The 26,094-nt window shown below is 45.8% G+C and overlaps 6 protein-coding genes across 6 annotated transcripts; 2 read left to right on the top strand and 4 right to left on the bottom strand.

The window, feature by feature from the left end:
* Positions 1-31: 31 nt before the first annotated feature.
* N7483_006440 (type I polyketide synthase) lies at positions 32-8,577 on the bottom strand (the record flags this gene model as incomplete). Its single annotated transcript, XM_057089877.1, has 13 exons — positions 32-1,201; positions 1,269-4,781; positions 4,833-5,817; positions 5,894-6,044; positions 6,142-6,901; positions 6,968-7,053; positions 7,109-7,179; positions 7,235-7,325; positions 7,382-7,724; positions 7,785-8,056; positions 8,121-8,184; positions 8,234-8,314; positions 8,368-8,577. The coding sequence occupies 13 exons, from the start codon at positions 8,575-8,577 to the stop codon at positions 32-34; spliced, it is 7,797 nt and encodes a 2,598-aa protein (XP_056944618.1).
* Positions 8,578-9,456: 879 nt separating this feature from the next.
* Positions 9,457-11,416, bottom strand: N7483_006439 (Serine hydrolase FSH; the record flags this gene model as incomplete). Its single annotated transcript, XM_057089876.1, has 4 exons — positions 9,457-10,016; positions 10,092-10,166; positions 10,915-11,306; positions 11,364-11,416. The coding sequence occupies 4 exons, from the start codon at positions 11,414-11,416 to the stop codon at positions 9,457-9,459; spliced, it is 1,080 nt and encodes a 359-aa protein (XP_056944617.1).
* Positions 11,417-12,101: 685 nt separating this feature from the next.
* On the bottom strand, positions 12,102-12,336 carry N7483_006438 (uncharacterized protein; the record flags this gene model as incomplete). Its single annotated transcript, XM_057089875.1, has 2 exons — positions 12,102-12,121; positions 12,153-12,336. 2 exons carry the CDS (start codon positions 12,334-12,336, stop codon positions 12,102-12,104), a joined length of 204 nt encoding a protein of 67 aa, XP_056944616.1.
* Positions 12,337-13,878: 1,542 nt separating this feature from the next.
* Positions 13,879-15,328, top strand: N7483_006437 (Transferase; the record flags this gene model as incomplete). Its single annotated transcript, XM_057089874.1, has 2 exons — positions 13,879-14,753; positions 14,809-15,328. 2 exons carry the CDS (start codon positions 13,879-13,881, stop codon positions 15,326-15,328), a joined length of 1,395 nt encoding a protein of 464 aa, XP_056944615.1.
* A 390-nt stretch (positions 15,329-15,718) lies between these two features.
* On the top strand, positions 15,719-18,197 carry N7483_006436 (uncharacterized protein; the record flags this gene model as incomplete). The annotated part of the gene is made up of 9 exons (XM_057089873.1): positions 15,719-15,829; positions 15,895-16,031; positions 16,092-16,168; positions 16,223-16,366; positions 16,419-16,482; positions 16,534-16,724; positions 16,799-17,034; positions 17,401-17,610; positions 17,670-18,197. The coding sequence occupies 9 exons, from the start codon at positions 15,719-15,721 to the stop codon at positions 18,195-18,197; spliced, it is 1,698 nt and encodes a 565-aa protein (XP_056944614.1).
* Positions 18,198-22,216: 4,019 nt separating this feature from the next.
* On the bottom strand, positions 22,217-23,431 carry brlA (C2H2 type transcription factor BrlA; the record flags this gene model as incomplete). Its single annotated transcript, XM_057089872.1, has 1 exon — positions 22,217-23,431. One exon carries the CDS (start codon positions 23,429-23,431, stop codon positions 22,217-22,219), a length of 1,215 nt encoding a protein of 404 aa, XP_056944613.1.
* Positions 23,432-26,094: the final 2,663 nt, after the last annotated feature.

Raw genomic sequence — 26,094 nt, 5'->3', positions numbered from 1 at the left:
TTCTTGTAGGAGGTTCGCCAAGGTTATAAGTCTAGTTTCCCTTGACTGTGCCTTTCTCAGCCACTAAATCCGCAATCTTTGCAAGAGACACGCCACCCATGATGTCAAATACGGCAACTGTGGCACCGAAAGTTGTCCCAACCCAGTTTCGTAGATCAACTGCCATTAGGGAATCAACCCCGTAGGTTGATAAGGGCTTGCTCGGCACAACATCATCTGGTGAGATAGACATTGAACCTGCCAGTTTAACCGCCAGAGCACGCAAGAAAATTTGCTGGCGCTCACTTGGGTCCGAGGACTGTTGAAACAGAATAGCGGGATCAATAGCGTTCTTTTTGAGCCCATCTTGCTCGGCAGAGGCGCCCGAGTCTGGAATGTATGAAAATGTCGACAGCAGTGGCCTGTTAAGCAAAGCTGGCGGAGCATTTCCACGCGCTAAATGATCAGCTGGAGTCCGAAGACCAAACAAAATTTGGCTTTCAACTGGAGAACGTTGAGGGTTCCCTGGGTCACAACATATTGTCAATAATGCAAGGAGTTCCGCGCCATCGACTGGCCGCATGTCATTCGCAGCTTGCCGTTGACGTTGATAGGCGCCCGTCTCAGCGATAATGCCAATATTGCGCATCCAGCCAATATCAATTGAGATGGCTGTTTGGCCCTGAGAGACTCGGTATCGCGCTAATGCGTCTTGGAATGTGCATCCTCCGGCATAGTTGGAGCTGGCCATCTGACCGACCACACCCGCAAGCGAGGAAAGGAGAATAAAGAAGTCGAGGTTTTCAGGGAGCAGCTGATGCAGATTCCATGAGGTTTGAACCTTTGATTGCATTGCCAGATCCCATTTGGCGAATGTCATGTTTTCTTGGAAGATTCCGTCTTGCAGAACCATTGCTGCGTTGATGCATCCCTTGATGGGCGGCATCGTCCGAGCGCATTCATCCAGCATTTGCGAGAGACTTGATTGAGATGACACATCGCATTGCGGAGCATGAACAGTTACTCCCTGTGCTGTCAATTGAGACACTAACTCTTTTGCAGCTTTGGAATTTGCCCCTGATCGTGATGGTACGATCAGATATTTGGCTCCTCTCTCCACCATCCACTGGAGAATGGCTCGGCCAATGCCGCCAAACCCACCTGCAACTAAATACGACGCACAATTGTCAAAATTCCACGGTGGATGCTCTTTGAAAAATTGCTGCACAAAAGGAATTTGTCAATTTAGAAAATTCACGATTCGAGGGGTTTCATAGAAGTTTACTTACCGGAACAACATCATCTGTGCTTGCCGTGATCACAACCTGGTCCTTTGTCTCTTCGCCTTGAATTTGTTTATATGCTGACTCAAGCTCTAACAGTCCGAAGACTGGAGGGTCATCAAAAATTCGGATTTCGCCATCTCGAATCAACGACATAACAGTGTGGAGTAGGCGTGACAAAAGCTTCGAGCGGAGTCGCGAGAGATCAACGGTCGAGTAAATGATGTTTCTCGAAATCCTCTCATATGAAGGATGGAGGCTGTCATCAATATTTGCAAGACCAATATCAATCAATTGTCCGCCGACAGCAACGCACTGAGAAGACTTTTGCAAGATATCGTCACCATTTAAGAGGTTGAACAGAACATCCACTCCCTCATCCTTAGTAGCACGCAGAACAAGTGCTTCAAATGGCGCATCATTGACATCGAGAATTCTCTCAGCTGGCACTCCCAAGGTTTGCAGAACGAACTGCCTCTCCTCTGATGATTTTACAGTCGCATAAACCTGGGCTTTTTGTTTCTGGGCTATACAGACAGCAGCCTGACCGATGCTGCTGGCAGCAAAATGAATGAGAACTGAATCACCCTCTCCAAGCTGTGCAATATCAATGAGAGCGTGATATGCAAGCAAAGCTGGATGAAGTGTCGATGTAGCTGCTTCAATGGACATGCTTTGAGGAACCTTCACGATTCCGCTGTTCCGACATCGAGGATACTTGCGCATGCGATCGAGAGTGAACATGCAAACGCGATCCCCTATTTTGAATGACTTATCACATTCATTTCCAACTCGAGTGATCCTACCGCCGCAACTGCCGACGCGAGCAGAACTGTCAGAAGTGCTGGGGCTGTCATGTTTCATGAAGTTCCAAGACTCTGCATCGATCTCCACCTCGTTGAGATCTAGAGGGGTCTCGTAAAATGTGTCCCGAACAAAGACAGGAGAATTATCGTTGCCAATAGCAAGTTGCACGGCCCCCAATTTGCCCCAAGAATTATGGACAAGCTGTGGCGAAAGAAGTGATTGGATTGCTTTGTTGCCACACACATCTTTGATAGCCCGAGCAGTCATCAAAACCCCATTCTTAAAGGTATACTCAATCTCTTGGGACTGAAAGGCGAAAGATGTTTCAAGAATCTGGCTTATAGCAATTGAACAAGCCATGCTGTCAGATTCACCCTCGATGCTGAGACTCACAAGGTGACTGGATGGTTGTTCAGCGCGAACTGTGCGCATAAATCCTTGAACAATGTTGAATTCAGGAACCCTTAAAGCACTTGTACCTGAGTCTGTTACCCACAGGAGTCTAGGAGCAAGTGCAATCAATTTTCGCAGAGCCTTAAAGCCATCCTCGGAAAGATTGGCCAGCAACGGGCTGCCTACTTCCACCAAGCAGACAACAATATTATCCCTGGTATTGGTAAGAATCTGCTGGATGTCCTCTTCATTGAATGAACAGATGTGGAGAACCGAGGTCCCATGGGGGTCATGAGTGGCATGAACTAATTTTGCTAGATTCGATTGCATGTCGGAGTTCTGATCAACCACGACAACGAGGTTGCTAGTACCAAGCCTGGGGGTACTAAGCTCTGGAATCTCTACTGCAGTGCTCACAATGATGCTCACAACATGGCAGCTCTCATCCTCGTAGTCCCGGATGACCATATCATTCCCCGAGAAACCATTCTTTCTCAGATTATGATCCCATACCGCCTCAGATACGGCAGGTGAGTGAAGACGCCACTTGTCACGAGCAACCCACCAGCCAGGCGTTAATCCAGCCATAAAATTGGTGACAATGTCCTCTGGCTTGATTGCTTCAAGTAAGATGAGACGACCACCAGGTTTTAGTGCCTTGCGAACATTTTGGATCGTACTTGCGAGACTTGGAGTCGCGTGAAGGACGCTGGCCGCGATAACCAAATCATAAGAAGCCGGCTCAAAACCTTGGCCCTCGATTGACTGTGCAATGTCCAAAGTTTGAAAATTGAGTCGTCCGTCACTCTCAAATCGAGGCCAGCGGGACTTTGCACGCTCCAGGAACATGGGTGAAATATCCGTGTAACAATATTCAGCAAAGCTGAATGCACCAGTTCGAGTCTCGCGCTCTTCCAACACTCCGAGAATCTGCTCTGTCATGCCTCCGGTACCAGCGCCAACCTCTAAGACTCTCATTGCGGGAGTCTCATGTGAAGCGAGATTTATAATACTGGCAAGGCGCCCATCAGCACATATGTTCTCAAAAAGAGAAGCATAGAAGATATCTGCCAGATCGGATTTGAAGATCACTTCAAGCGGGTCAAGCGTTCCTTGAAGAATATTCAATAGCTTACGAGCGCAAACAGTGTACAGCTTCCAGGCCGGAAGAACTCTTTCAATTTCCTGTATCCAAAGGTCAAGCTCAGAATTGATCATTTTGACAGATTCCTCTTGTTGGGACATGGGAATTCTTTCAACGTGAAAGTCAAGCCACTGAACATGTCGAAAAAGACTTTCTGGGATTTGTATACGATCCAAGGTTCTAACAGTCCGCACTGCGATGGTATCCAGGAGCGAGCAAAGCTTCTGATAGTTGGCCACCATTGCTGTCTCGTCCAACTTGGCGCTTGTAGGGTACATCCGCGATAGCTGTTTTTGATCAAGTAGACTTAGCTGTGGCTTCCACTCGATGCTGTGTAGCAAAGTCTTGTCCTTCTCCTCGGATTCCTTTGACACAGTTGCCATGACGGCTTGTTGAACCCGGCATAAAACAGTTCCATCTTCAGCAAAAGCAAAGATACTGCCCTGTTCTCCACTCGTCACAATGTTTTCTCCATGGGAACCCGAGTTTGATTGAGCAGCCCATTGGATAGAGCTGCTATTTGGATGTTGCCAGCCGGATGGTGAAAACCATGCATCCACAAGGCGGATTGGAATATTAGCAGCTCGTTGCTGTCCAGCACTAACTCGCAGAACCTGGAATGCTTGATCCAGAACAGCTGGATGTACCAAGCTTGCTGTTTTGAACTTGGCGTTCCTAACATCGACGCGCCCCAAGGCGCAATTCTTGCCATCCCAACAAACCTCCTGGAGGAGTTGAAACATCTCGCCATATTGAAGACCCTGCTCGGCTGCATCACTGTACATGACCTTTGAGTCAAGAGGGCAAGTGCAAGACGCAACAGCTGATTCACGGAGATCTCGAATATCTTCATCAACCACTGCGTGAGGTGATGAATTGTGATACTCTACCATAATCCTCGTGTTGCAGCACTCTGTCCATGTGTCGCGTGAATACGAAAATATTGCGACATCATAGACTGAGCAGTCATTATTCGGTCGGCCTTTGACTGATCGTAATCGAACTTGCGTTTCAGTGCGCTCTTCCCAAGTCTCTGGTACGATAATAGGATTCATGAATTCAGCCTTTTGTATGAGGTATCCTTGCACTGTTCGGTCTTTGGGGACCATTTGTTGGGCCGCTTCAATGGCCATTATCAGCATACCCGCAGCCGGGTAGAGAACCGTATCAGTCATCTGACTTGAATTAGCATATCAGCACATCGGTTTCTGTGTTTTGAAGCTTACCTTATGGTCCGCAGTCCATGGAGTAGACTCAGTGCTCAGGAAATTTCTCCAACGCGGCTCCAAGGGATTCCAGTCGGACGCTCGCACGCCCAAAGTGTCCCCGGAAACAGCTTCTCTCAACCTGAAATCTCGACTGATGCGCGCCTCCTTCCAATAACTCTTTGATCTATCGAATGGGTATTTGGGACAGTCTACCAGAAATGGTGGTCGACTATTGGGCGATTGCCTGTTAACTGCCGGGATAGAGATGTTGTAACCAAGACAGAAGAGTTGACCGGCAAACTCAAGAGTAGTTTGAATGGCAGAGTGAGACCTATGAAGAACATGAAGATATCTAATCTCCTTTTCTCGATTATTAGGTTGTTGAATCGTATCATTGATCGGTCGCTTGAGCGCTGGATGCGGACCAATTTCAACAAGATCTGTAATACCTCTCATACCAACCTTCAGCGTGGATGACTGCTGAGTTAGTACATGAATTGCATCAGCAAATCGGACTGGTGAGACAAGGTTGTTAACCCAATATTCCGCCTTGGCCATTTCTTCCCGGCGAATGAGCTTGCCAGAGACGGAAGAGACCATTGGGATTCGTGCCTTGACTTTCTTTGACTGACTCTCGGCACCATCAATATTCCCGATCGACGTCATATAGCAATTAGCGATTGCCTTCATGGCGCTTGAGTGGTAAGCGACTCCTGTTTTAAGTTTTTGCGCAAATATGCCATCTTGATCCGCTTGAGATTTTATTGCCTCGATCTCCTCTTCTGGCCCAGAAAGGGTGAAATTGAGAGGACTGTTAATACAAGCTACTGCAACCTGGTCTAAATCAGGTCCCTTAATGCCATTGAGGTATTGGCGTACTTCAGAATGAGCTAGGTTTATGGACAACATACTTCCTGGAGAGACAGCACCGCTACCAGTCAGCCTTCCCCGGAAGAAGGCCACCTTGCATGCCGAATGAAGTGAAAGAGCCCCAATTGTGTATCTGTTAATATCCGTCAGTAATCTGATATTTCCTCTCAATTTGAAAGAAATCGTGAGTTCTCTTCGGTGATACATACGCGGCAGCAATCTCGCCGGAGGAGTGACCCACCACCGCCGATGGCATAATACCAAAACTGGCGAGAAGCTCTACAAGAGCGATCTGGATAGCAGTACAGATAGACTGGCTATACTCTGGCTTATTCATATTCTTTCCATGATGAAGCTCATCTTTCGAAATCGTTAGTTATCGTGTATGTGTAGCCCTGGAGGTAGATGAATAGGCCGATGGTTGTCAAAGCAGGTATTCAAATGTTCATTTACTTACCGAACAGCGACCATTGACACCCAAAGGAGCGATAAATCCCTTCAATCTGTCGCAAGGTCTGGTTGAAAATTGGGTATTTAATGAGATCCCATCCCATAGCCAAATACTGAGCGCCTTGTCCTGTGAATACAAATGCAAGCGCGACGTCGGCCGAGCTTCGAACAGGCTTGCTTCGCGGAAACGCAGCTTTCTCTTCCGTCAAATCCGAGCTCGCGCAAACGGAAGCTGATCTCCACAACAGTCGACTTCGCCGTGAGGCGAGAGTAAAGGCTAGAATGTCGAGGTTAAATGGATCATCGAGTCCCAGGTCTGAACTTGCAGCCTCATAACTCTCGAGCATTCCCTCTACTGATTTTTGACTGGCAGCGGACCAGACAAGCAGCTTGAGCGTATGATCTTCCTCGTTAGGTTTGAAATTGTCATGATAGCCATTCGTTGACGAGACTGCGCCATTTCCATTTACATGTGTTGATCCATTCATAATCGAAACGCCATTTGTGGAAGATGCACCTTTGGCAGCTTCGTGATGTCCCGTACTCCCATTTTCATATGGAGGTGGCACTATGTTGTCGATTTTTGAAATTTTCGTTGGAGCGCCAGGAGTGAGAGCTGTGCAGTGATTCCCATCAAGGCCATGTTGTTGCATGTAATGAAACGCATCATCGAGAACGACATGTGTGTTTGAGCCGCCAAATCCAAAAGAGTTAATTGAAACTCGACGAAGACCTTCAGTTGGCCATGGAGTACATTCAACAGGAACCTAGTGTATATTTGAGTCAGTAAGTCGCTAGACATAGACATAAAATAGTGGATGTTTTGTTATCACCTGAATTTTGAAAAACTCCGCATCGATGGCCGGGTTGAGCTTCTCAAACAGAGCATTAGGTGGGATTATGCCCTTTTCCAGAATCACTATAACAGTCAGTTCTATAGGCATGACATAAAGTTGCGTAGAGACCAATCGTACAGATAGCCTTAATCAAGCTTGCCAATGCACTGGCGCCTTCAAGATGTCCAATGTTAGCCTTTACCGATCCACTGGAATAATCATTAGCTCAGTGTATATTTTTTTGATATTCATCTTTATACTCACACGTGAAGTGGCTCATCGGTGGTTCTGCTTTTTCGAAACACCCTGCCAATCGCTTTCATCTCAATAGGATCACCCACGGGAGTTCCCGTCCCTATAAACGAAACTATTAGCATTTGGAGGAGTACATGTGATCTGCGTTTATCTTACCATGAGCTTCAACATAACGTGTTTCATGAAATGAGAGACCGGCTTTCTTATACACATGACGAATCAACTCCTCCTGAGATTGAGGACTTGGTTGTGTAAGCACAGCAGTATGGCCGTCTTGGTTGGAGCCCGTTGAGCGGATGACTGCACGGATCATGTCTCCATCTTCAATCGCGGCAGAAAACGGCTTGAGCACAACAGCCAGAACTCCCTCTCCTCTCGCGTACCCATTTGCGCGTTCATCAAAGCTATAGCAAAGACTATCAGGCGAGAGAAAGTTCTGAGTTGCGAGCATTTGAAAGATGGATGGATCCAAGAGTAGATTACATCCCGTGACAAGAGCCTTTTTATGGTAAGCGAGGAACATCTACTGCAGGTGGCTACTGTTCGGATCAATACTCACACAAGATGCATCACCGCTCCACAATGCCTTGCATGCCATGTCGACTGCAGATAAACTTCCCGAGCAGGCTGTATTGACGTGGATGCTGGGCCCACGCAAATCAAAATACCAACTCACTCGATTTGGAACGACACATGCTACAGCGCTCCCTGTAGCAGCCGTTCGCTCTGTATTTTCTGGATCCATGGCAACCATACGAGCCTTGTCCTCTAGCATTGACGCAGAGAAAACGGCAGTACTACTTCCCTTGAGTTTCTCCACTGGGATTCCGGCTATAATTCTCGTTAGCCCAATAATATTTCCCGATGCATCGAGCTCACTACGCTTGACACTCACCATTTTCGAACGCTCGATATGACTTCTCCAAAGTCCATCGCTGCATTGGGTCCATAGCAGCAGCCTGATAACGTATCAGCATAGTACTTCGCTTGCAATGAAGCAGCAATTACCTCTTGCGTTGTGACTGAGAAGAAAGGAGCATCGAAAGCGCCCAGATCCTCATTGAGAAAATGTGCACCTTGAGTTGGGAACTAGCATATCTGTCAGATACAAGCTGGTTTTGATAAGCAGGTCTCATGCATACTTTGGTCAATTGATGATTCACAAATGATTCTGGATTGACTCGAGATGAAGGCCAATCCGTTCTCAGATTCCGGCGATTCTCCAAGACCTCCCATAATGCCTGGTCATCGTTGACGTCTTGTGGGAGCTTGAAAGAATATCCAATGATAGCAATATCATTTTGCACTGGTGGTCCTGCAACCGAGTGACCGGTAGAATTCATTGCTTCCATTTTGCCTGCTGCTAATGAGTATTTCAGACTACATTACTTGAGCAGAAAAGCCTATTAAAGGGAAAAGTCATAATAATCGCTACTTCTACTTAGCATCATCCACAGGTGCTTTCCATGCAAAACCCACCTACCTGAGCCACCACTATGGATCTATCGACAAATCAAGATGCTTGGCAGGTTTGCCCCTCATCGGACTGACTCGTCCCACGGTTCCCATTCCTTTCGATGTTTGCTATATGCATTACTGGTGGAAGCCATACTGGAATTGTCCCGAAAAGGAATACTACGTGCTCTACCTACTAAGCTGAAGGAGCACGGACTTGGCCTGACACCGGTCGTCAGGAACTGATGGGCCAGATCGGCCACTTAGACCGGCATACAGAGACAATATGGGTCTCTGAAGGTCCAGATTGTCTTTTGAGCCAATCAATTTTATGAACCAGTTTTCTCACAAGCCAACATGGTCAACGTCGTGCTTTAGTTGCATACCGGGAATTGATCTCGATTGCCGGGAGAACTCACAGGGGCGCTCGGGAAGATTCGAGACAAAGGATTTCTTGGGCTGTAAGTGAGTCCCCTATGGGTCAAGTGTGTCTTTAGCGGGTATCTAGTGCATCCTTCTCGCGCTCGGCACCCATCCGCTTTCCCGTTAACAGTATTAGGTAGTTCCACCTTAGGCAACATGCAAACTCTCATCGACCTCGACGGAGTGAAGTCCATTGAGTTTTGATGTCAAACTTTCAAAATTAGTGTTCAGGAATTTATCAAACTTCTACGGAGTAAACACTCCGAAGATGCTGTTGTGAAATTTTGATTTCCCGCAACTTGAAACAACCAACCAGTGGAATCATGATGTTACATACTGAACAGGGATAAAACCTAGTCAAAAAGCTCATCCGCTCGCTCAATGGTCCTCTCAATTGCTTGCAGAGTTTCACGTAGCCCCTCCGACGATTTATACCCGGGGACTTGATGTCCAAGATTGAGTCGAACCACTTCCCGCAAACTCTCATCACAAATCTGAACTAGCGCTTCCTGGGCATCCTCTTGGTACCAAAAGGGCGCCAGTGGCGAGCGATCTCGCAAGCGAACGAGATTCTCCTCCACTATGAGAGCCGTAGGCACGTGCAGAAGAATTCCATCGGTATCTGGGTTAATACATCGCAGAACTCCCGTGCGAACCACATCAGGATCCAAAGGTAAAGCCGCACTAAAGAATATGCCACATTTGAACTCCGCAAAGGAATGGCGAGCATCTTCAATAAGTAGCATGGCTGCTATAATACCACCTTCCGAGAAACCCATTACTCCATCAAATGGCCCCTGAGTGTGGATATAGTCCACCAATCTGCTCACTAAGTCTTGGCCTTGACTAGCTGCCGTGAAAACAGCCGGCATATATCCGTAGGACTCCGAGTTTTCTGTTATGATAGCAGATCCTGTGGTTCCATTAGATCCTGAGTGGCTGCACTATTGTCTCACCATTCAGGGATCATTCAGAGGGAAGGCCTTACCTTCAAAAGGCTCGGTGAGAATAGTGCCATCGATAAACACAAACTCATGGTCGTCCAACGCCTCCCGGATTTTAGCTAGATTGAGTTAGAACTGAACTTTGAATTTATTGCTGAGAGAAACACTTCAACAGTACCTGTTTGAATTTCAAAAAGCTATTAAATTGTCGTCAGTTAGATAATATAAGACAGAACCGAAGCGTTGATCCACACCTTAGAGCAAGCGCCCCTGCCATGAAGACACAGGAATCTCATCTTCCAATCTCAATTCCAAGGACTCGGAATCAACTTGAATGGCTGTGGATACAAATTCAAGTTTGTCAAACTCTAAAAACATGCAGTTGAAGTCTATTAGGGGACCTTTTCACGATTCATCTTCTTCCGTCTTCCCGAGGCTTAATCGCCCCCGGCGGACACCTGTCTTTATATGGCTAGTGGCTTCGGAAAGGGCCGCCATGGATGGCCCCAGCCCCCGGGCCACACATGTCCACATGTGCAGGGCCTTAAGATACAATTCTGTGGAAATGTGGCCAGTTGGGGATCATTTTCTTGAGCATATGTATGTGCCCAGTTGGTCGAAATTATTTAGATTAGATAATCTAGTAGGAGGGATTTTCAAGGTTGGAAATCCACTGGCAGCCATGCTCATCCCACTCATCCCTAGGCGCTGTATCAGGAGAATCGATAGAAATAAGATTATTGCCAATAAATGTACATACTTTTGACTATAGGGCATTCTGAGTCTATAGATGTCAAAAACCCTTGGTTTCTCATATATATGAGCGTGTATATTTGTCGTCATGAAGATCCTGCTTCACCTTAACACGAGCCACCCCAGTGAGTCCAGCTTCATCACCATCCTTGTGCAGGTACTCTGTAGATTCACTAGCAGTTGACTTGAGAGGGTCGAGCTGGTAGTAATCGTTGCTACCCGTAGTACCACCGAGTCTGCCCCGGTTGGCCTTGTAGCTTGATGGTTCGCTCGGCCAATTTCGTTGCGATGTGTTGACAGCCGATACGCCGAACATTTTCTTTAACCGATCCGCTGCTCCAGTCTCCTTGAGAATCTTTGGAATGCATGGAAGAGAAACAATGAAAAATCCACAGGTCATTTCAGCGGTCGCCCAGAATGCCAATGGAGCTAACGTCCAAATTGCATCGGCGGCCTTTCCATGCTTGACCGTGGTTTCGAGTCGGAAAGCGGCAGAGATACAAGCCCTTTTGAGTCCTCAATATTAATTAAATATTCCAGAGATCTTGGAGATTATCACTTACAGCAAACCAAACCCAAAAATAATGGAAACACCTAGTCGCTTTCGCCAGTTCATCTGGAGATTCCAAATGACTTGCTGCGGTAGGATCAAAATTGCAACATCGGAAATCAATTGAATGCTCGCTGATCCAACTTGCAGCTTAAATAGCTCAAAGCATTGACTTGTTGACTGGATTGTAATGTCCCAGATGGCCCGGTGAGGAATGCATTGAAGATTCAATGATACCACAATCCCAATTCCAGACATTATCTGAATAGAGATCACCACTGCACATCCCCACCAAAACCAGCCCTTAGACCTCCGGCCGATGGGAGCAAACATTCGACACCATTCCACTAGAATAGCTGTCTTTAGGAGAGGTAGTACAGCTGAGTAAAAGACGCCGAAGAGGAAGACATTCTTTAAAAGGGCCCGAGTCAGCGAATGAACAAGTTATACAAGAAGAGGGAAGTGATGAGGTCAGAGTCCATTTGGATTGAGGAGACAGCGGTAGAGACTACAAATAGTCGTTTTAAAAGCGTCAAATTCAGGAACCATACTCACATATTCAACTGAAATCATATCTCCCATTCGAACATTCCACTGATGAACGAAGAATCCCGGCTTTTGCGTCAATCGTATCTCGGCATAGAGAGCACCCCAGAAGCATCCCTAGATAAAGAGTTAGTGTCGCGTGAGAGAAAATTCTTGCTAGTAAAGAACTGACAAATGCACAAAGTGCCAATACTGAGACGAAGTTTCAAATCAGGATCACGTCGACTATAGACTGACTTGAACGAAGATCACATACCTTCCTCAATCTGCACTTTTCTTGCTATCCATAGACTAGCATAAGCCTTCATGAAAATGCATATTGTAGCAACAGATGCACAAGTTGCAAATACACCGATAGCCAAGGGATTATTGTTTGGTGGATTATCGAAATTTGAGGTCACGCCAGCCGGAGGTGTAAGGGCAGGCCCACTAAGATCCATCCTTGTAAATAAGGACTGCCTGTCAGAGCATGAGTGATATCCGATCGATGTAAAAAGACAATGAAGAGATTATAAACAAAGTAAGAGATAGCACACAGACCCCTGTCTAGTTCGTTCTAGTCAAGGACCAGTTACGATCTTCAGGGGGTTAGAATAACTCCATAAGGTCATTGTCCAAGATTGATAGGGTAAAGTGTGTGGCGTTGATGTGCAGAGACGTTAGACTGTCAAGGAGAAGTAATATTATTAGCTTCATTTCTCTCAATATTTTGACCAGGATTCAAATCCTTCGCAGGCGATGGTCAACCTTCCCGTTTCAGATTAAGCGGGTCTATTGTTGTAAAGAAATTTCCCGAGTCTGCAACAAGTAAAAAGGAACCATGCATGCATGAGGTAAACTATAGTATTAAGATCAATCGGGCTTTTTTGCAGATGAAAGTAGAGTCCGGTGAAGTCAAACTATTACGGTATAGAGGAACGTGATCCCCTCTCTGTATGGAATCTTATAAGCCTGTGCGAGGGCATAAGGAGTAGCATGCATGGGTGGCGCATTCATGAACGTCCATACAAAGACTAGGCTCAAATAAAGTTGCTTCGAACGCGTTTTATCTCATTTAGTCACATGCGCAACTGCAGTTTGCTTAATTGATCCCAACTTGAAACTATCACTAAAGACTTAAAACTGGAACAATATGAGGGCGTGTTGGTTCATGTTTCTCATCATCAACACTACACATTCATATGCCTCGGCAGTCTTGAGAATTGGACCCTCCCGATTTCCATCGATTTCTCTTACTACCGATCTCCACAGACTGGGCTCGTGACCCTGTGTTTGCTAGACTATGCTAGCACTGCACTAGTATAGGCTTGCATAAGCGAAATGACCGAACTAACCCCAGATGAAATATATTGGTTGGCGGAAAATTCCAAACAATGGGGACTGAAGGAATACTCCGAACTCCATTTTACTTGAAAATAACAAATTGATTCTTTAACCAGCTCTGGGGACAATGGGACAATCCGTGCCGTTAGGCGATCCTTATGAAGTGGGACCACTTTTTAACCCGATGGTCATGACAGCGGCCCCAGGGAGTGGAATGAAAGGATTCCTCGACCCACATGTCTCAATTGCTCGAGCATTAGCGATTCCAACGGGAAGTCTGGATTGAAAGGAATCGTTTTACCCTTGAGAGCCTCGGGCGATCCGATTAATTCGTTGACAGAGCTGGGCCGCCCATCACTAGCACCAAACAGTGCCCGCTAGCTCGTCCTAAATAACTATTCGTGTACATTCAAGTACACTAGGTTAGTTTCTTTGTTCCTGATTTTTTAGAACATGACTCGGAGGCGCAATTATGGCAATTTGGTGTCTATTTTACGTTCATTTTGCTAGTTTCTTGGCTTTGAAACGGTTTAATTGCAGTGAATGAAACGTGGCCCTGATCATGGCGAGACCACATAAAGCTTCGATCGGCGTAGTCGCTTATCCCCTAATAAATTCTATCAGTCTGCTCCATATCACTTCCCCATTCTAAAGTCAATATGCCTAAGCAAGAGGTTTTTCATCTTCATCCTTTCGGCTGGGAGAATGACCCAGAAGAAGAGCGTTTCAAAGTCTCAACCCTTGACTATCTGACCGTATGCACGTACAACAACTATGCCCTCTTCTTTCGTGTGGAAGACGCAGATAAGCCTCGAATTGCCGAGGTACTGAAGGTTGGTCTGGAGCGTACCTTAAGCCAAGTTCGACATATCTGTGGCACTATTGAGAAAGATCCCTCTGAGGGCCATTCTTTTGTCAAGAAGAAGGATAGCACTGTTCAATTTGTGGTCCAATGGTTAGATTCACCTGAGGATAGCAATGACTACCCAAGCTTTGATGAGATCGCCGAGGGTAATTTTTGCACTTCGGTGCTTGGTGATCTCGCTCGCTGGAGTGTCCCTCCCATGACATATGGCGAGAAGCCAGAGGCCCATCCTGATAACAGCCCGGTAGTTGCAGCTTACAAGGCTAATTTCATTCGCGGTGGCTTGGTTTTTATTATGCATCATCATCACTACTCGAATGATGTGATGGGCTGGGCTGGACTCGCTCACCAGCTTGCTGAGAACTGCTATGCGGTTGTCAATGGGACACCATTCCCATCCTGGGATCCCGCATGTCTGGATCTTTCTCGACTCACAAAGCCTCCAGTGCCAGAGGAGTTGAAAATCGATGGTCCTCCTGCGCCTGAGCGCCACCCGGACCATATCCCGGCAGAGATGCTGCTCTTCCATTTACCCAAGAGCAAAGCGGCCGAGCTAAAGAAGCTCGCTTCTCCAGATGACGGATCTTGGATCTCCACATACGATGCCTTCTCTGCTTTTATGTGGCGCACTGTCATTCGGCTTCGAGCCCCTTTCTTTAAGCCCGATCTGTCAGCCCCCCTTGCTCTGGATCGAGGCTGTTGATATGAGACGCCGAATGCACAGTCCCAAGCCCCCGGCACGTATCCAGCGTAACGTGATGACTGGTGTTCTCTCATCTACCGCTCCGGTCACGGCACCTACGGCTGCGGAGGTGATCTCGGAGTGGCCATTATCCAAGTTGGCCTACTATATTCGCCAGCTGACAAACAGCGTCACACAAGAGGCCCTTGATCAAGCTTTAGGTATGGTGGCCACTGTGCGCGACCAGACTGCGTTGAATATTCGTATTGACGCGCACCCACCAATGTCACTTCTTCAAACGGATCACCGCGATGCCAATATCCCAGCTGCTGATTTCGGTTTCGCGAAGCCGTTCACTTATCGTCATCTTATTGACCGGTTAACCCAGGGTGTCATCATCATTTATCCGTCTCGCGATCATTCCCCTGAATCTGATGAAGGACCCGAATTCTCCATCTCGTATGAGACCAGCCTCAAACAGGCTCTTGTTGATGATCCGGAGTGGAGGACATACTTTGAGTACCGGGGTGTTGATGCTATTGATGCTTCAGATAAGAATTAAAGGGAAGAGATGCTGAGAGTGACAAGGTGATACGCGGGATGATTTAGATGAATTTCCAAGTTTTTGATCTTATTTTTCAAGTTTCCATTCCTATCCCTAGAGAATTCATTATGTTTCTAGTACAATCTGTAGTGTATGTTTTATTCTCTGAGGCACTCATGCGAACTTAAATCCATGCACCTGCTTGTGCTACTCCATCATTTGCACATGTGGGAACCTGTAACACCAAAAGCTCAGGCGCAAATGAACGGCTGAGCTGTCCTGAAATTCGATCTGGAGCTTGTAGACACTTCAAATGCAACGTCATTCTCTCTTCTCACCCGCATCTGAGCAATTGAAGGATTACGGGATAATATGATTCTTTACTCGATGTCTCTTGCCAATTTCATCATGAAGCTCACTCTCACTCTATCATTCCTCCCATCGGTTTGGGCCATTGCTCGCAACACACCCCCAGCTGGGGCAATCATTGTAGCTAAATCTGGGGCTGACTATGACACGGTACTCTAGTGAACATGCTTGGATCCGCTTGAAGTTTTGGCAGCAAGTTGACTCACTGAGACTAGATCGGGAAAGCAATTATGGCGCTGGATATGGGCCATTTCGTTAATCAGACCATCTTCATCGGAGCGGGAGTTTACGACGAGCAAGTGGAGATACCAGCACTACGGGGACGACTCACAATCTATGGAGAGACATCAGAGTAATGATTTTCAATCACAGTCTATTCAAAAAATACCGAGTTGAAGACTAATCCAAGCAGCGCGTCCTCCTACTTGAACAACACGGTGACTGTCACTCATAACATCAGTGCAGCACAAGTAGAGGGTGAGATAACAGGTATACCACCGCGGTGAATTTTCTTCAAAGATTTCGTCTCTAAAGATCAATCAGCTACTCTGGGAAACGCTGCTGCCTCCTCGAGGATCTATAATATCAATGTTATCAACACTCATGGCCCCGGACCGAAGGCGCTTGCTCTAAGTGCTACTGCGACTCAACAGGGGTACTATGGATGCCAGTTTGGTGGCTATCATGGTAAAGGATACCTGTCTAGCTACTCATGAGAGGGTCACTCACCAGTCCTTAGGAACCATTCACACGCAGGTTGGAGGTACGGTGTTATTTGCCAAGGGTCTAGTATCTGGCACGACGTAAGTTTCGTGGTGACATTGGATCCGCAGGTTCAACTCTCACAGCTTCAGCAACTTCATCTTCGGTGATTATGCGCGCGTGTGGTTCGATCACGTCGATATCAAGGCTCGTCCGCTTCCACGGGATGGGTATATCACCGCCAGCTACCGCGCCTCCTCGAATGATCCGTCTTACTTTGTGATAAACAACTCAACAATCGAAGCAACAAGCATGGAAGTGAAGCCAAGATCGTGCTTCCTCGGTCAGTCGTTTGCTGCGAATCACCACATTCCATCACGCCACGGAACATTAGGTGCTGATACATGTATCATATAGGTCGTCCAGAAGCTTCCTATGCCTGCGTTGTGTTCCAGAACACGTATATGAGTGATGTGATAAATCCATCTGGTTGGAGTTCATGGTCGTCAACTTTGCCAAGCACCGGCCATGTCTTATTTGGGGAATATGAGAATACTGGACCTGGTAGTCAGGGCGCTCGAGCAAATTTTGCAACGGAGTTGGAAGCGCCTTTGGAAATTTCAGATATACTGAATGATGATTATAAGACCTGGGTAGATATGAATTATCTGTGATGCTTACAATCAGGGGGTGATTAGGGTGGATATGTGCACGAACCCCTTCAAGTTCGCGCCCGAATGTGACCGACGCGACTGAACTTGCGTTGGTGTCGTCGGATCATACACAAACAAGTCCTTTTCATTATCTTTCTCAGTGTGTTATATTCTTCATAAATGGCCAATCCATATGAAACGAACCCTTCCAAGATTCCTCTAACCGACTTATACGCTGATTTCCCCTTCTATGGTCGATATTGCCCGAAACCTGAGGACTTCCGCGTCGATCTTCACCATGTCAACTCTCATACCTCAGAATCCTTGAAATACTGGTCATCCGTCGTTGATCTTTGCACTAAATAGAGCCAAGTTTACCCTGCTGATACAGGTGGACGCGATGTTTTCGCTCTTAGTAGCGTAATTGTGAAATCCAGCCACCTCCACGCACTTGAGGATGGCCACTGCCCGGAGATTGACTTCTCATATGCCGATGCAAATGAGATCCAGGCAATTAGTCTCGCAAAGATTGTCTTGTGTGATGTCGAAGCTCCAGAGATATACTTTTCTGGCAATGTATTTTCCCCTTATAATTCGTTCGTCCAGCTCAGTGGCAATTACTTACATCTCATCAGATCAACCGTCGCCAAGTGCTCATCCAAGAGAGGCTCCTAGGTGTCGCACTATGCGTTGCCTGGCCATATCTGACCCGGGAACAAAAGCTGTCTTTCAAAGAGCAGTCCAGGGAAATAATTCATCAACTACATACTATAAAGCCATCGGAAAAGCTTCAAAGTCGCTCTCATATCGTACCAGACCCAAATATCCTCACCAACGGTCGGATTAATCCATTAGAAGGAGATATGCTTTTTGCGCCCATTGAAAATGATACAGATCTGAGCTTCATGCACAATGATTTTACGCAGTCAAAGTGTATTGTTGACAACGACACGATTGTTGGATTTGTTGACTGGGAAATGGCTGGATTCTTTGGCTGGAAAACGGCAGGAGAAATTCATCGTCGGATTAGGAATCCCCAGCGAGAGCACTTTGTGAATGCTAACTTGAGCGAGAAACGACTTCAGGATATTATGTTCTGGAATAATCTATATGATGAAGGTGTGCCAGAGAATCATGGATCTCTAATTGCCGATCGCGCATAGCTTTGGCACTGTACTCAACTGTTTAATCCAAAATTTTAATATTTTGAAGAGCAATAGCCCACAAATATTGAGAGCAATAGCCCACAGATATTGAGACGATTGATCACCATCAATAGTCCAATGAGAGAATTTCAAGATTTAGCATTGTTTATTCATCACTAGGGCCGGAAATAGATTCCATGCACCAATTCCCTGCTCAGAATTGTACAAAAGTCAAGCTTCCAACACTCAGCCGTACTCCGTTGGGCAGACAAAGGTCCCTCAGCCCGATCCTCGGGCTGGTGACCTTGCGAATCTTGATTGGAGAACTAGTTGAATAGGCTTTGTTGATCAGACATCACCCTCGTGGAGTTCAGTGATACAAAAAAGCTACAAGACTATCACAAGGACTATCTATTCAGCATAACCCCTGAATGAGTTGAAAGTTACTTAATCAGCTCAATTTGATCACCTTGCACCTTGGCTAGTAAGGAATGAACTAGTTAACTAGTTCAAGTTAATCATCAGCCCTACACACCACATGACCAACATGGGATTCCGGTAAACGACGGGAACCCCCACGATGAAGCGGGAGAGTAACCCGATGGAAGTTAGAAATCTTGGAATCCGGGGGATCCTGGACGAAGTTGGGATTCGATCGAGGTTCTCATAACCATAATAGGACAAAGCAGTTGCATTAGGGTGGAAACCTCTTTTAACTGATCGACGAGATGTCTTACTTTTCACCGCTGAGTCGAATGCTCACCGACAAATCGACACTACGTCAACTGGTCGAAGGGAAATTAGCGCATGGCACGTTTTAGGCAATTCGACCTTCTAAATCGAGTCGAAGTTTCCAGGATAAGGTCTTTATTAGGAAATCTGGAATTTGTTTAGTCCAGAAATGGACAGACAGGGACATGAGATGGACTTTTATGGATGTACGATGCTGCTTGTACCCCTTATACAGATGCAACGACACCTATACACCAAGCTAGGGATAACAACGCCTGGATCACAGGAACCATGTGAGTTGAAGGTACAACAGGATTATTTTATTTTATGAATTTTCTTTTTGAATCATAAAATGAAGGTGAAATCATCTTTTGACACCTGGAATTTCCCAAAAGGACGTTCTGCATACATAGTCCTTATCATGTCAATATTACCTCAAGGTCCAGACTCCAGACCAAGGCAGCAAAGATCATGAGAGAACTTGAATATCACATTCCAATGCATGTCGCCACAACGCACAGCTGAAGTCTATGCGAGAGAATCACCCTAAATTCCTCATGGTGCAAATTAAAGGATGAAAGAAAAAAATGGAAATGAGAAAATTCAAGATGGTTTAATCTCTCAAGCATAAGATCCGCATAACACGTTTCAGCCTGGGGAAGTAAGCGACACCTTGTGCAAGGTATATGTGCCATAAATTCAAGGACATAAAGAATGTGAAATGAAAAGTGAGGTACGGAGTACGGAGTACAAGGTACAAGGAACGGGACACTTCGTGCATATTGAATGTTCCATGATCATGATCTTGCCTAAAGTCATCGGGGAGGAGAATCCGAGTCAGTTTGCACGAGACGCTGCAATGTACTTGGGACCAAACACAAATCCAATTAAATCCTTTTTTTTCTTTTTTCGATGAAACTCTTCAGGACTACAAGGATGAATTATCTGATATCCAACTTATTATGTAGTATTGACTACTCCGTACTTAAACTCGTTTTTCAGACCTAGAAGCTCCCAAGTAGAATGACAAATGGGAAGGTCCAGGCTTCAAGCGCCCATAAAAAAGAAAACATACCAATAGTACCGCGGATAGGATTTCTGTAAGATTCCAGAATAGAACAAAAGCAATTCCAGGCTTATACTTCCGGGGAGGTCGAAACATTAGGTGTCAAAGTCAGGCTCAAAAGTACACTGTGGTGACAATGGTGAGTTAGCGTTAGCTGCGAGAAGATTCCGAAACGAACGTCATGTTTGAAGAGTACATGTGCATTGAGTCAACACATGTACACAAACATCTGGATGATTTGGAATCAAATACACCGAGTCAAGAAGCATAAGCCAAGAATTCGAGAATCACTAGTAAATGTTCATGTATCCTACGTTATGTACATGGGGTAGCATTGTGCTGGAAAATAATAATGAAATATGATTATATGACCATCAAGTGACCAGGGTTTAACCAGGCTATCTGGGTTATCTGCGGCTCACATGCAGGAATCAAGATACAAAAAGAAAAAGAAAAGAAAATATCCTGATCGAGCGGAGATTCGGGGAGGAAAGAATCCCCGGAGTTAAAAGTCGATATTTCATGATTTGGGAGGGGAATATTGGATTCGAGATTTGGATATTCGGCAAGTTGAAAGTTCCAAGGCCCCAAGCCCGAGAGACTGGGAATGAGAGATGCAAGAAGCCCGATATGGGGGAGTACGCATGCGCGGCTCTGGGGCTAGTCCGAGCAATGTTCCCGAGTCCTTGGCAAGAAAAGATGCATGTATCTCAAGCACTTGAGTGCTTTTTTTCTTTTTATCCATTTTATTTTGTTTTTTATTTTATTTTTGCGGTTGTGCGACGGGAATACTACATAGTCAAGAGGACCCACATGTTTATGTATGGCGACGGGCGATCATGATTCATAACTTATTCAGTAAGATGTTTCAAAATGATCAGCCTAAAGATTCTACGGTGTAGACTAATGTAACTAATGTAACTATAACCGGGCGGCACTGGGTACTCCGTAGTAAGTAAGTAATCGGACGATTACCATTGTCCTGGAAGAAGGATTCGCATTAGTGTCCTGTGCGTGTTCGATGGAGCCCGGAAGAAACGAGGAAGAATGACAATCCTTCAAAGGGCTTAGACGTGGCTGAAACTTCAAGATCTTACGAGTCAGAATTGAACCCGTTGGGACCGGAATGTGGAGAATGGCAAAGTACGGAATAAAGGCTATCGAATTCTGGGATTCTGGTGCAGCGAGGCCTGAGAACACCCTAAACAACTGCTCAGTGGGCATGGATGAGGGGTTCAATGACTAATCGGATCCACAAGTGGAACATTGAAGAGAATCCAGATAGATCTGAGAGATCCAGGAACATTTGAACTACAATAAGACTGTGTACATGGTACATGTAGTGTCGAACATATCGAAGTCCGTTAGTCCGTTGTGATGTGTAACATTAAGGCGCGCTAGAGCTTTTCAGGAACCGTGGATCGAGATCGAACAAGATTCAATGGCTTATAAGATTGCCAAGATGAGGCTAGAGTTAATGAGTTGGAATTTCATAGAGTTGAACATTTCAATGTAACAGAGTTCAACTTTTAGAGGTATTGGAAGGATGGAGAACTTGAGAGAGAGTCTCGACTCCATCCATGAATCCATGGATGACTCGGACTCGGGAACTTGAAGTGGAGTTGAACCAAAGAACTATCGGGAAGAGTGGAGTAGAATGGAGTAAAATGGAGTAAAATGGAGTAGAACATTGAATGACGTCTCAGTTTTTTGTTTCGTATTATGCCATAAGGGGGAAAAAGTATTTGGTGATACAAGCAGAGAGCTAACAAAGGAAATAATAAAAATATCGAAGCACATCTGATTGTACAGGGCACCCCATACCATGATTAGCGCACACCGGCGACCAAAAGTCAGAGTAATATGCAAACGCCTGAATTCAGAAATCCTTCCCCCAAACCCTCTCACACCGCACAAATTATGCAAGAAAAGAAAAAAAAGTAGACAAATGAGAATAAAAAAAATAAATAAAATAATAATAACAAAGCAGTCTCCAATCCTAACCAGGGAGACATGCACAACGCCGCAACGACCATTGGGGATCTAGCCGATATATGCCTGCGCCAATCCAATGGCCGGTTCCTTCGATGGGTATCAATATCTTGTGTGGTGCCTGGGCTGTGTTGGGGTCGTCTTTTTGGAATTTGTATCTTGTATTGAAAATTGAGTTTGTTTTCGTGTTCGATTGAATGTATAGATTTTTTTTTTCTGTTTTTCTTTTATGAGGTTGGTGGATCATCTAGTCATCCCAGCCGTCAACGCTCAGGTCGCCGCAGTCGATCATCGGATCCTCCAATTTCGATCCATAGATGGGTCGCCCATCAGGGGTCAACTGTCCACGGAAATCAGGGTCGTAGTCTTGGCTCCCCTCATCCAAAGTGGCGACATAACGATTCCGACCACCTCGCTTGCTGTGGGTCTTGGTGTAATGGGCGTTCAAGTTATCACTGCGAGAGAAAGCACGATGACACCCTGGTACCCAACAAACATGTGGCTTTTCCTTAGAATGACTCTTCATGTGTCGCTTCAGATGCTCTTGTCGCTTGAAGCGTCCCTTGCAATTTGGCTCCTTGCACTTAAATTGAACTTGCTTGATAATAGGAGGGAGGTTTTCCAAGCTGAGATTTGATCGAGTAAGCTGCTTCTTCGAGGATTTGCGTGTAGGTTGGCGGTGGATGTGAGTGCGAATCATACCGTCTCGGTAGACTGGTGAAACGGGATATTCGTCATGATATTCATTGTGACCGGAGAGTCGGCTGACAGGAGTGTCGGATCCAGATGGAGTTCCCAAAGAAACAGATCGGACAGGTGTAGAAGGAGTGTGGGCCTTGAAGCCGTGGATGTTTGTAGGAAATTCAGAGTAAGAAGATGAAGGTGGGGTAGCCGGTCCAGCCTGTGTCGGGAAGGCCTGTTGAGGGGCGATTGTTTGTGCAGCCAGAGACTCATGAGACGGCATCCAATGAAGCATGTTGGTCATTGAGACGGAGTTGGGCATCCGCTCGGACGGATTGAAGATGGGACGGGACAGACAGGGATTTGATGCAGACTCAGGCAAGTAAGTCGTCTGCTGCGGGCGGTATGTGTAGTTTCGGCCCATGGTGTTATACTGAGGCATCGGGGCTTGGTAAGGGAATGTGGGCTGCTCGAAGGTTTTCGGCATATTGTCCGGTAACAGAAACTGGTCCACGTTCTCATCGTAACCAGGAAAGTAGTCAGAAATGGGCATATGATCCTGGCGATCCATTGGCCCGCATGGCATTCCCATGGCTTCGCCGGATGTCAAATCGGCCATTCTGAATGCGCTTCGCAGGGGAGTTGCAGATGACCGGCGTTCCATCGGGAGACTGTGATAGTGACCAGCTTCGTGCCAACCGGGAGATGCCATGGAGTGCTGACTGTAGATGCTGGTGGGAGTCGGAGTAGGAGATTCCAAAGGAGAGAAGCTCGAAGTCATTGAGGGGCAATCACTTGGGCCCAAAGAGTGGCAATCAACTTCAACAGTCAATCTATCAGAGATATGTTGTCCCTGTGATCTCATTTCGTCGAGTTCTTCCGTCTTAAGTTCACGAGTTGCAACAGGAACGATGATGTTATCACCTAAGGATAGCGAAAAAAAGATTGTCTTAGTCCACGTTCACGAGGACTTGGTATGGATAAAAAGCGAGAGGGGACAATTGCAATGTAATCAAAGAGAGATGCACAATGCAAAAGCAATATGGATGACAAAAAAATGAAGGAATAAAAGAAATGATAGAATAAAGAATGATAGGAGCACACAAGGACAGTAACGAGGGAACAAGTCAAGTCTCCGAAGACTCTCAGGCAAAGAATGTGTGATAGGAGTGAGAATGAGGGAAGAGGAAGGGGACAAACGAGCAGAAATAAACAAATCGGTTGAGCATAGAATCTCGGGTGGGGAATCGGACTTACAGCTATACGCCATGACTCGGGTGGTATCTAAAGCGCGTCGCGTGCCTCTAAGCAAGGCCAGGAATGCTAATGTGTTCAGTTACCGCGGCAGAGTATTACACTTCTGCACCGAATTCGGACTGAGATCGGCTACTTTTCGCGGGGAGACTCGATTATTCGGGCGAGTCGCGATTCGCGAAATGGTACCGGGTTCCCGAACTAGGTACCACAGAGTCGATAGAACCACAGGATGGCTGGAGGGAGAGACAGGACCCGTGTAGGTCTTGGATATTATAGGGGGGGTTGGTAGGGTAACCCAGTATACCTTGATTCAATATCCCACTTTCGTTTTCCAGGTAGTATAGAAACCTGGGGGTGGGATGAAGAGGGGTGGTTGGGTCTCAGATTAATTGAACACAGGGGTGTTTGATGTGTGTTGTCGTTGGGTGGTTGGGTGTTGGAAGTCTGAAAGGGAGGATAAGAGGGGGGAAGAGGAGGGGGATATAAGAAGGAAAGACAGGTAAGGGAGATGAAGCACAATGTCTCTGGTTTATAGTAATTTTTTCTCTCTCTTTTATTTCTCAGAGTGTATGATGGTGGAAGCTTGTTCCTGGGGGAAGAAACAGCGAATCGTGATCCGATGTAGGGTAGGGAAAGATGATCGACGGGGCTGATTGCCTCATCCCTAACTTTCTTTTCTTTTTTGTTATTTTCCATTTTTGATTATAGAATATTACGAAAATGATTAAAATTATAATATTGATTTATTACTCAACATGAATTAATGGGTCCTTTTTTAGTCCAGCTGCAGGTGGATCGAATAGGATCTTACATCGGATATCATCTTCCAAGCCCAATCTGCACCAACAGTTACCAGGAATGTCCGGCTGTACCTGATGCATTCCGCGCAATGTGAGTAGAGCTAAAATGATGGAACTCATGGAAATGGATATTTTATGTGGGAAAATGTCTAAAATGTGTAAAATGTCTAAATAGGTGCCAAGTTGACATGCAGCCTCCACTTAGTTGACTTAGTTCATTTGGCCTAAACTGGATTTTACCATTCATTACTATCTTGATCATCCCCAGACTTTTCCGGTCGATCATTTCTCTTCTATTCTGATCATTTCTGATCTTTTTTTTTGAATTCAATCCATGTCTGAGCACAATAAGTTTTTTATTTTATTATTAGTGGGTTAGTCAATGAGTAGAATCCACACGGGATCGACCCTGAATCGACCCACTTCAGATATAGGAATTGTCTTTCATTTCATAGATTTTTCATTTTGACTGGAACAAACAAAATGACCTGGTAGAAATGAACAGAATACAGTAAAGCCTTTCTTAAATCCAGAAATTTAAAAAACCACCCAACTAATGTGGCTGAGTGGGGGGACTTGATCGATCTCTCGTTTGTGGGTGCGACAGGTCAGACATTATGAACTTCAGTCCGTGCGGATCTTCTTAAACCACAGACCATATCCCGGTTCATAGGTAACATTGAAAAATTCCAGTGGTTCATTCTACTATTCTCCGGTCCATGGCTTTCTTTTTTTGTCTTGATCGATTTTATTTTTGTACTTTTTCCTCCCTGGAAAAAGATCTACATAGGGCTCTAGGCCCACACAATACGGCCCTATCATTTATGACAAATTACATAACATCGTCATCAGACATGATTGGAATGTGCAGATGCAAGAAAAAAAAAGATGAACAAAATAAATTACCCTTAGATAAAATAATATGGAGAACTTAACAATCACCGGGGAGAACAGGGGATTGATGTGCATTCCGACGGGGACATTGATTCAAGATGCATCTTTAACGGTCAATCTGACTATGGTATGACTTTCCCACATACAAGAGTGAGAAACTTGAAAAAACTACTCACGGAATCAACAGCCGGAGCTAGTTGGACCTGCATTTGGAGACTCAGGGGCATTGTTTGATCCATCACGCGTCAGTTGAATCCCGAACCCAAGGAACCCACCGTTGACAAAAGACCACTTTGCTTGAGATCTCTCTATTCCCAGTTCTCTGGTCCACTGCGTGGCTGATTCCCCCAAATACACCAGTTTTCATGCATTCCTCGAGGTCTCCGGGAAAACTCCACGTAAGCCACAAGTTGGTGGCAATGGTTCCGTTATGCAATCCCCCGACCTCCCCGTGGATGATACCCACAGATTCCACCCCAGAATTTGCCTCTAT

Source organism: Penicillium malachiteum (assembly GCF_028827825.1).
Source record: "Penicillium malachiteum strain IBT 17515 chromosome Unknown utg000003l:1.0-4950554.0:1.0-4952489.0, whole genome shotgun sequence".
Lineage (NCBI taxonomy): Eukaryota > Fungi > Ascomycota > Eurotiomycetes > Eurotiales > Aspergillaceae > Penicillium > Penicillium malachiteum.
This window is presented reverse-complemented; position numbering and strand designations above follow the sequence as displayed.